The sequence below is a fragment of the Buteo buteo genome, chromosome 16, assembly GCF_964188355.1.
Source record: "Buteo buteo chromosome 16, bButBut1.hap1.1, whole genome shotgun sequence".
Taxonomy (NCBI): domain Eukaryota; kingdom Metazoa; phylum Chordata; class Aves; order Accipitriformes; family Accipitridae; genus Buteo; species Buteo buteo.
This window is the reverse complement of record NC_134186.1, coordinates 545,489-556,172: the sequence shown is the minus strand read 5'-3', so window position 1 is coordinate 556,172 and position 10,684 is coordinate 545,489. Positions and strand designations below refer to the sequence as shown.

The 10,684-nt window shown below is 45.7% G+C and overlaps 1 protein-coding gene across 1 annotated transcript; it reads right to left on the bottom strand.

Moving 5' to 3' along the window:
- Positions 1 to 1,205: 1,205 nt before the first annotated feature.
- Positions 1,206 to 9,918, bottom strand: SF3A3 (splicing factor 3a subunit 3). Its single transcript, XM_075047194.1, has 17 exons — positions 9,748 to 9,918; positions 9,620 to 9,667; positions 9,378 to 9,430; positions 8,777 to 8,882; positions 8,233 to 8,305; positions 7,740 to 7,831; positions 7,220 to 7,302; positions 6,706 to 6,844; positions 5,687 to 5,755; positions 5,251 to 5,318; positions 4,790 to 4,897; positions 4,394 to 4,463; positions 3,834 to 3,998; positions 3,609 to 3,719; positions 3,114 to 3,204; positions 2,128 to 2,183; positions 1,206 to 1,503 (listed from the first exon to the last, which is right to left on the bottom strand). Exons 1-17 carry the CDS (start codon positions 9,841 to 9,843, stop codon positions 1,426 to 1,428), a joined length of 1,506 nt encoding a protein of 501 aa, XP_074903295.1. The 5' UTR covers positions 9,844 to 9,918; the 3' UTR covers positions 1,206 to 1,425.
- Positions 9,919 to 10,684: the final 766 nt, after the last annotated feature.

Here is a 10,684-nt window from a genome sequence, read left to right as displayed (position 1 = left end):
GGCTGGCATCTCCCTCACCTTCCAAACCAGAGCAGCCACCACCCAGACCAGGTTAGGACAACCTCACTGAGCAGGGTGCCACTCCAGCACAACCCAACCCAGCTCCAGGGCAGGCTAGGAACAAATGTCCACCAGACACAGCCTCATCCCAAGGAGAGCAACTTTCCCCCAGAGCAGGGAAAGGAAAGAGCCCACAGCATTGACTCACCCTGTCCGTCTGCTTCCCGAAGCCCCAGCACACCAGCGAAAGCCTGTAGCCGCTGCTAGTGGTGGAGTGCCTCCGAGCACCAACAGCAGCTGTGGTACCTGCCGCACAGGCTCACACCCTGGTGCCAGCAACCAGCCCCATCCCTGCCAACCACCGGCCGCACAAACCATCACTCGGGGGAAGTGTTTGTTACCTGCTGCTCCATGGCATCTGGCGATGCAAACAGCTCTGCAGAGTGACAACAGAGAAAGGGGTTTTTTTGAGGATAGAGATGTCACAAAAGCCAGCTCTATGCCAAAATGAAACCCCACCTGAGGGGCTGGAGGGGGCACAGGGACTGCCACACACAATGCACATGGCCTCCACACAACGCCTCTTTTCTCCTCACTGGACTTGCAATTCATGTGACAGCATGAATATCATGGGGTTATGTACAGACATCTTTAAGCATGGCACTGAGGAGCGCAGAGAATGCTCCTGAAGTCACAACGGTCACATCTAAACACATCATGTGTTCCCATCCCAATCCTCCTGCATCACAGCTCAAGAGTCACCAAAGAAAGGATCTGCACTAGAATCTACCGCGTCTTTCAAGTCAACAACAGTGCTGGAGAAATTACCACAAACTGCCCACACAGCCCAACATAAATCAAGCTCAATTACTAATTTCCTGAAAAAAATCCCAGTGGCCAAAGCTCCACAGGGAGACAGACCTGAGGTAAAAGCAGCAATGTAAGCCAAATAAATTTGTTTCGCAAAGGAACCCAAAGAAAACCATACACTTACAGCATAGTATAGGACTGTTACTCATTGTCACCATGCAATGTTCATGTGTGATTTACAGAAAGCCAATCTGCATCATAAAAATTTCCATCAGAACAGGAATAAGAGAGAAGCAATTGTTTCTGACAATTCAAACTGCGTAAAGAGCATTTTAAAAATACCGTAATCAAATCTCTTCCTTCCAGCATATGAAAGGAGACAAGTTTCTCAGCGCTTCCTAAATTAAAATTGGTTTATTTTTCAAGGGTTTTTTTTTAATATAAAATAATGTCACAAGTCTGCTTTTCACAAGGGGCTTACTAGAAAGTGAATCTATAAAGTATCCTTGAAATCTATACTCATGCACATAGAAAATCCAGAAACTGAAGAAGAGTCAGAGCTGCTGATGCTTCTCCACTTGCTTTTCAGATGTGAAATCCTCCACTTGGGAAAAGCTACAGCAACCCTTGACGTTTCAAGTCTTCATAGGTCTTTTTATTCACCACGTTCCCACTGGAATCCTCGTATTCCTCCTAGAATGGAACAAACAGTTTAGAGACACCTCGACACAGCCTGACTCAGGTTGTACTACAGCATTTGAATTTTGGCTCCAGCAGCACCTACTGAACATGACCACCCTGCCAAGAACCTCTCCACGTGAGAGTATGCAGTGGATCTGCCAGCAGGCTCCATGAGAAGAGCATATTCAGAGTCAGAACAATTACATGCTGTACTACTGTATTTCCCACAGTTGCCCTGCATGCTGTTGAAAAATGGTTTGAGACAGAAGCTTAAGAAAAGACACTAGTAAAAGTGAACACACTGCTCACAACAGTTCCTTTTTCTTCTCACAAAACAAAGGTGACATTGGTACTGTAAAGCAGTGTATTAAAAGATTCTTACACAAGGGGCTGAGTCTGTCCTATCAGAACTCCTTTCCAATACAGCACAAGAAGTGCTTTTCATACATCACCACTAACAGGAGCTGTGCAACCAGCAACGTAGGTTCCTGCTCATCTCTCCAGCATGCAGGGGACTCTCTGATAAATACTTTTGACAGAGCCAGACAGTTCATGCAAGGTAAATCGGGGGTTCCCAGGTACACAGGACTAGACATGCAAATGCCTCTGTAATATCTCGCCTCTGTAATATCTCACCTCTGTATCAGGCTGCCATCTCTCTGAAGCCTTCTGTTGTTTCAGCTTTGCCCACACTGCAAATACAAAGTCATACAGGATCTAATGCCATTTCCCTTGAGATACTAGTTTTTCACCCAGTAAAACATACATGAGGTGTTTTGGTTTTTTGTTTTTTTTAAAAGACTGTCACTTCAACTGTCCAGCAATGTATCTACTATACATTACAAATTTATTGTTCCCCTGTACGGTTTACTGAAAGGCACAGAACAAAAGCAAACAAGGCTTTAAAATGACGATTCAGGATTGGACACAAAAGACAAAGGTCCAAAAACACTACTTCAGAGATACGGCTCCAATGGTAGTAATAGCTTGTTTGGGAAATCAAGGCTTTACCTGTTTGGTTTCTTCTAGGCAAGAATTAATTTACCTCCAGGAACCATAACCTGTATCTGTTAACCTAAGCAGGGCAGATTCAAGAAACAACCTCTGCATGAGGTAGCCTCCTCAAAACATCAGCACAGATTAGCCGCGTTAAATTACAATCACTGTAAGTCCTAAATACTGTAGGCTTTCAAAATCTGCCTATAGGCTCCACCGTTTCTGAAGTTTTTTCTGGCTTCCTCATAAAGATGTTGACGAACATCAATTAAGTAAGAGTTATACGGAATGATGTACCCACACTCTGCCTAAAGAAATGGTGGCCCATTGCACTTGGCTGAGATTTCATACACAAAGCATCACAGACAAAACAGCTGGCAACAAATGAATGCTTCACTGGGAATCTCAGCAAGCATCTACTCCTGCAGGTATCCAACAAAGAAAAAAAGCCACTCTCATTTTAAAAGCTGGGATTGATGGTCCAAGGAAGGATCACCCCACATGCACCTGTTTCTTACCCTCTTTCCTAAAAATAGTCTCTGGTCATAGGGTAAGACAAATTTTTGGCAAGAGCTAACATGAGCGTTCTTATGCCACATGTCCCCTGTTCTGCCATCACTACTTACATGAGACTGCATCCTCAATCTGCGTGACATTGGCAAAATGTGCCGTGTTGGGAATGCCCAGGCATCTCATCCCATGAGCATGTCGCCACTCCTGGGGACAAGAGGCAAGAGGTCAGTGTATGAGAGGGAATGCCACTTCATCTGCAATGCCAAAGACTAAAAAGATATATTAACATCTGGACAGGGTGAAACAAATACTATCAAAAAACAAATCTACCAGTCCTAAAAACCTCTATAAAAATATTTTTTCTGTATTTCAGATAGTAACAATACACTGGCAGTCAATAGGCACTCCGCACCAATCAGATCTGGGTACTGGAATTAAGTATTCTAACAAGAAGGGACCGTACAGAGCATGGCCCTGCAGCATCAGCCCAGACCCACATTTTAAAAGTGGAAGAAGTGCCACTCAGGCACTCCAGTGATTTACTAGTTACTTATTATAAAGATTATCTGAACGTAGTACTGATGTTTTTGTAGCAACACGTTACTTACTGCAAAGTGACGCTGAAAAGCTTTGGGCCCTCGGTAGGTGTAGTTACCACAAATCTCACAATTGTAGTTGATGTTTAAACCATGTAATTTATATAACCAGTATGGGATTGGCTGACAAGCGAAGAGAAACAAAGATTAGGCCAAATGGTAAGGCAGGTTCAAACAGAAGAGTAGTGTGGAGTCAGTGACACCTCCCACTTTTCCAGACCTGACAATCTCAGTTACCTTGCCATCCCAACCAAGAGGCAGATTTTTAGGATTATAAATAATTTCATTTTCTTCATCTTCACTCTCACTCTCACTGATCTGCTCTTCCTCCTCCTCCTCCCTCTCCTCCCCTGTCCGTGCTTGCTTACGCTGCACATTCTCGTGAGTGAGGTGTCTCTGTTCCTAGGGTGTGAGAAAAGAGAAGAAATTGTTCACACAACACGACAGCAACAGAATAAGGGCAAACTCTTGCAGTGTGAAACAATTCCTCAATGTACAGAGACAGGGTAATGGAAGACCAGTACAGAACAGAGAACTCCAATTTTGCTTAGCCTTAAGTTTTTAGTATAACTTAAGTTTTTAGTATAACATTTTGTGCTTCCAAAGCAGAATATTCTACTTACTGACAGAAAAAGCTACCTGCTAACATGCACTTTAAAACCTTATGACTCTGGACATGCAAATAACTCTTCTGGGCATGCTGCCTATGAAAGCACTGGGTAAAGATGTGGATGACCTTCCAATCACTATTTGACAGCTCTGAACTAAAAAGCTCAAAGACAAAATTAAATCCTTACCCCAAGAACTTCTACATATTCATAAATCTGAGCTTCCAGGAATGCAAGATCTTTATTTCTTTCAGTGTCTCTGGAAATAGATCAAGAAACTTTATGAAGTCCGTTCAAGAACTGCAAATATCATGCGTACACTGAACTCCTAAAGACACACTTGACTTGTATACAGCAAGAAAACAGAAACAAGTACCAAACAGCTCATGTAACCTAAACTGCACACAAACACACAAATTTAGCTCTGGTATCTTCCAGTTCATTCAGGACTATTTGGTGCAACATGAAAAGCTTCTAACACTCCAAGAATCTCTGTCACAACTATACAAGAGTAATTTCTATAGAATACTTCTCATCCAAGTGAAGAGAACACCACCAACCTCAGAATGACCTTTAGGAACTCACCTTTTGCTGCCTTTTGTCTTTGGATTCTTAGCAAACAAGGAAGGATCAAGTGCTTCTAGGGATTTGCCTTTAGTGCTAAAAAGTCTCTGAGCACGCTCTTCCAGAGTCCTATGGAGAAGCAGGGAGGAGATGAGTCCAAACCATAGTTTTACACTTCCCGAGAACTATTTGAATTCATGCAACAAAATTCTAAATTTAGCTTTTAAGAGATCATGAGATTTCCTATTATCTTTGTCTTCATTCCTTAAGCCAAATTCTTCTGTACAAAAGACTTGAGTACAGGACACTTTTCAAAACAGTATATCGCAGTATCCCCTGACTGGTTCTCAATGTTTTGTCTTTCAAACATCATTAAGGTAATTCTTGCACAATGGAGATGACAAAACAAGTATGCCATAAAGGAATGCAAAACAGGAAGACCCCAAAAACTGAAAAGGAACTATAAAAAGACTGCACCTTACCCGCCACATTTTAGTCCCAGGGCCAGTAAAGCTGATTTTAACCTGTCCAGTCCCAGGGAGGCCAATTCCTGTTCAATTAAATTAAATCACAATAAGAAAGGAGCTATTAAACAAATACAATATGGATGTATGTGTGTTTTAACTCATAAAAAAAAACAAAAACAAAAAACAAAGCACAAACAATGTACAGCACTCAAGAAAGGACTGTCAAGGGTGCACCACTCCTCACTGAAAAATGAGGAATGTGACAAATCCAACCTTTCAAGTTAATTTCTCCTATTAGGGGGATGTAAGTCATCAGCATAATCAAAGTTTTATCCACAAAGCATAGAGCCAGAGACGAAAGCTCAGCAAGTAAAATTATGAAAAGAAACAAAATTACTGAGCTTCCACACGCTCAAAATTTAGCACTAACTGCAGAGCACTGAAAACATACCTCCCAAGAGGAAAATGCTGAGAGGTCCAGGTGGGCTCCAGCATGAGTGAGTGCACTGCTGGTCTCTTTCTGCCAAGAAAAACCACATGCAAGATCTTTGTGACATCCTACAACACTTCATGCAATATAATAGTCTAACCTCAAGAAAAGCAGTTCATTAAACAGAGAAAAAAATCTCTCGCTAAACTGAGCAATGGAAAAATAGAAAAGATACAAAATAAGCAAACCTTAAAAAAAGGTTAGTTTCAAACCAGTTACATTGGTTTTCAAGTTAGCATTAAATTGCATCTTCCTGATTTTCATGGTTTAACTCCAGCCAGCAACCAAGCACCACGCAGCCATTCACTCACTCCGCCCCCCACCCAGTGGGATGCGGGAGAAAATCGGGAAAAGTAAAACTCGTGGGTTGAGATAAGAACGGTTTAATAGAATAGAAAAGAAGAAACTAATAATGATAATAATAACACTAATAAAATGGCAATAGTAATAATAAAAGGATTGGACTATACAAGTGATGCACAATGCAATTGCTCACCACCCACCGACTGACGCCCAGTTAGTCCCCAAGCAGCAACACACCCCCCCTCCCAATTTATATACTAGACATGACGTCACACAGTACGGAATATCCCTTTGGCCAGTTGGGGTCAGCTGTCCTGGCTGTGTCCCCTCCCAGCTTCTTGTGCCCCTCCAGCCTTCTTGCTGGTGGGGCATCAGAAGCTGAAAAATCCTTGACTTTAGACTAAACATTACTTAGCAACAACTGAAAACATCAGTGTTATCAACATTCTTTGCATACTGAACTCAAAAACATAGCACTGTACCAGCTACTAGGAAGACAATTAACTCTATCCCAGCCAAAACCAAGACACTGATACGCAACTGCACACCTTGCTATTAGACTTCACAACTGTACACCTTGCTATTAGACTTAACCTCAGTGATGACTTTACACATATGATTCACAGAAAACCTATCACAAATACAGAAGCATTCACACAGGCTTAACGACTGCTCACCGGCCAGCCAGGGAATGTTCCATTTTCCCACTTCTTCTCAAACTCGGTCTGAATTTTCCCAAAAAGTTCATTCTGGTCCAGTAACGGTTTCACTCGATCTGTGTAATCCTGTAGGTACTCGAGAAGCATTTCAAGGTACCTGGCAGAGTAATCATGAGCACAGGTAATTCAGTATCAATGTATTTCTCTAACCACATCTTTGGAAAGTAATTACCCTCTAGTACTTCATAGGAAAATCATCAGGATTATGAGTTTTCAACACATGTTTTCTAGATGCAGCAGTTACAAGGATGAAGTAAGATCCTTCCACAGAGTAGAATGTGGCCTTCCACATTTTTGCTGCACTGCATGTTTTCTCAGGGCTCAGACACATGACTGAGTTACTATAGCTCAGTGACCCAATTTACATGAGTTAAGTTTGACTGTTAACTATATTCTTAGCAGCTGTACACTTAAAAAGCAAATTCCTTCTCATCAACTGTCATAAAAGAAGCTGGTAGACAAAAATGCTCACCTCTTATATTCAGCATTTTTTCTCTCCTTGGGAATATCGAAGAGCTGGTCAAATGTGGATAAGTAAGTGATATAATCCAGTTTCTAAGAACAAAAAAGTTTGAGTCAGATTTTATACACATGCAGCCAAATGAACATCCAGTTTCCAGTTAGCAGACCAGAAGAAAGGCACTAGTTCATGCCATTACTCTGGACTGCAGAGGCCCGGTGTTCTCTGTGCACTAACACATTGCCTTAAACACCTATTGGTACTTGGTAGCAGAAAACAGAGGCTTTTTACAAGGCCATCATTACATAGACAATAGAGAGGTCTCAGTTGAAGACGACAAAAGAGGAGAGTCATGAAGCAGCACTCAGAATTCAGATGCTGTCAAGCTATATGTGCAACAAAGTGACTTTGAAATAGGTATTTGGAAATAAGTGTACGTATTTAAGAAAAAAAACAAATAACCATGAACCAACCAAAGAAAAACCCCTAGGCTTTAAGCACTGCAGATGCCCAGACACATGCAGCCACTTACCTCTGATGATTTTAGATTAATGTACTTGAGATAACAATCATGCAGATCTAAGTATCGTCCATACCCTTCTTCATCTGTGAACTCCACCAGATCTGTAGGAAAGATCATGTAGAGCTTTATTATGACCTTAATCTTTCCTACTTATTATACATATGTTTCAGAACTTGAAAAGGATTAACTGTGGACTAATTTATGCTTAAGGAAGATGTTTACAATGCAAGTAAGATACTCATTGATCAGACACCTGACTGCTTCTCTGTGTACCCACACTAGAACACTCCTCAAGTGAAGCACCACTACTGTGGAATATTCCAGCGGGCTGCAGTTCAGAAGAATTTAAATGACAAAAGAACAATTTTCAGAAGTCATTTAGTAAAAGGGAGTTGGAACTCTGAAACATGCAGAACAGATCAAACAACTCATTAAATAATGCCTCTCAAGCAAGCACCACATTTTCACTTAAACTGGCCTCAGAGAAAAACTACAAACTTACTTTGAGCTTCTTCACTTGGGTTGTCTCTGGCCTTCAACAGTTCCTCAAACTCCACTGACATCGGAACACAGATCTTCAAGAACAGACAGAAGTTACACAAAACCTTATGACTTCAGTTAATGTCCAAGAACAATTAATATAAAATCACAACAGGTTGTAAATAAAACTGCTAACTGAAAAGGTATCCAAAGTATATCTTCACCATTACTTTTGCACAAAGAAAAGAAGTCTGACTTCAGCCAGCATGAGAAAGGCAAGACCAAACACCAGCTCAGCAGCAGAACGTTCCTGAGCTAACACACAGCATACAGAGAACAGAGTTAGCATCTTGCATCTTCTCCTATTCATATGCTCTCACAGGAGCTTACAGACTGCCTCTGAAGCCTTACCTAACCTTGAACAACTTCTTTTCTCAAGTGACATTTTAGTGTACTTAATACTTGTGTATTAAGGGACTTAAACTGAAAAAAAAGTCTGCTTATTGCAGGGATGAGGTTCAACAGACCACAAATCACCAATTCTTACGAAGGAGATAACTACTTACCTCATTTGGGTGCTTCCGGTGAAATTCCTTAATTTGTTTCAGCCTGTTGTAGAATTCTGCAAATTCATTTGGCCCTGAAATGGCACTGAGTTCTTCTTTCCGCAAGCTGAGCTCACAAAAAAAGTCAGATTACAAGTGGAAAGGAAAACACGTTGACACTGATAGAACCTTTTTCCACATCTAGCGCTGCATTTTGATCACACAAAGCTCCAGCAAGACTGACTGCAAACCCCCAGAAAGTCACATCAGATCTCACAGTCCACCAGGCTTACAGTTTGAAGTTCCGGGTCACATCTCCCACTGAACATGCTGTAATCTCCACTGAGAAACCTTCAAGGCAACTCAGGGCCTCCCTCCCCCGACTTAAACCAAGAAAAGAACAAAATGTGTATATCCAGCATGTACATATCCAATGTGCAACCTGGGTCCTGCTCTAGCAGGTTTAGTCTCCAAAACCTGATTCCTGGTCTCACACGCCAGCACTCCTTCTCATGTATTTACGATTGAGTTAAAAGAGCCCCCAGGTTCTTTGTCTGGAAAACACGTACAGCAGACATCCAGGTGGCCACGCACCAGATGAGGTGTTTGTACAAGCACTTACCCGTCCTTGTCGTCGTACAAGTCTCTCAGGTTGCCGCTCACTTCCATGTACCTCTAAAAAAACAAAAGAAAGCCCCAGATGCCACCGAGGACGTTACCGGGGAGAAGACCGGCTCGTTCCCGGGCGCTCTGGCAGCACCAGGCAGAGGCCAGGCCCGGCCTGCGCCACGCTGCTCCCGGGGCCGCCGGCAGAGCCCGCCCCAGGCCTGCCGGGGCCCCCGGTCCCGGTCCCTCCGCACTCACGTCCTGCATGGCCCGCGTCCGGTGGTCCGAGTTGATCTGGTCGCGGAGCTGCGGGGAGAGGCGCAGCGTTAGCGCGGGCGGGCCCGGGCCGCGGCGGCCGCCCCCCCTCCCCGCGGCCCCGGACGCACCGTGGACTTCTTGGTGAGCATCTCCTTCACCATCACGTCCATGAGCCGCTCCCGCTCCTCATGGTAGCGCCGCTGCTGCTCCAGGATGGTCTCCATCCTCCCGCGCCCGCCCGGAAGCCGCCGCTCTGCCCTTCCGGTCCCGCCTCCGCCCCCGCCGGAAGCTTCCGGCCCGGCCCGTGTCCCGCCGGAAGGCTCCGGTCGCGCCCGCGCCCGGCGCGGAGGTTCCGGCCCCCCGGCGGCGCTCGGCCGCGGTGCTAGCGGGGCGGAGGGGCAGCCCCGGGGCCCGGGGCCGGGGGCAGAGGGGCCGGGGTCGGGGCCGGGGTCGGCCCGCAGCGGCGCGGCCTCGGCCGCCAGCAGAAGGCGGCTCCGGCCCGGCCGTGCCCCCCCACGCGGCCACCTCAGGCCGACGCGTCCCCGTCCCGCGGGCGGGACCGGGTCGGTTCCTCTCGGTTCCTCCGGGCACCCTCACGACGAGCCCCGGCCGTCACCGCCCGGCCCGGGCCCGGCTCGCTGCCGAGGCAGGGCTGCCTGCCGCCTGGGCCCTGCCGCTGTAGGCCCGGTGTGGGGTCCCTGCCAGCACGGTGGCTGCTGAGCGCACCCCTCCGGAGCAGGAGGCCTCGGGGGTGTCCACCTGAAAGGATTAAAGCTCCAAGGACGAGGGAGGTGTGAATTTTTTTGTTTCACGCCCTGCGTGTGAAAAACTGGCCCGGCGCCACGGGGAGCTGCCCGGGCAGAGCCGCGGTGCGGTGAGCGGGCGCTGGTGGCCCTGGCGTGGCTGTGGCGGGGACGTGTGCCACCTCTGCAGAGATGCCGCCGGGCTGCAGAGAGGCCCGCAGAGATCCGATAGCTGCCCCGGCGCTTCCTCTGCAGATGGGGAGCCGGCGGGAAGGGATTTCTGCCGTCAGCATTTCCTCCTCGCACAAGTAACCTGCGCTGC

Coding starts and splice junctions, on each gene's coding strand:
- SF3A3 (XM_075047194.1), bottom strand. CDS start 9,843: ATGGAGACCATCCTGGAGCAGCAGCGGCGCTACCATGAGGAGCGGGAG. Junction 7,832..8,232: donor CCCAAGTGAAGAAGCTCAAA/GTAAGTTTGTAG, acceptor TCTTTCCTACAG/ATCTGGTGGAGTTCACAGAT. Junction 5,319..5,686: donor CAGCATTTTCCTCTTGGGAG/GTATGTTTTCAG, acceptor TTAATTGAACAG/GAATTGGCCTCCCTGGGACT.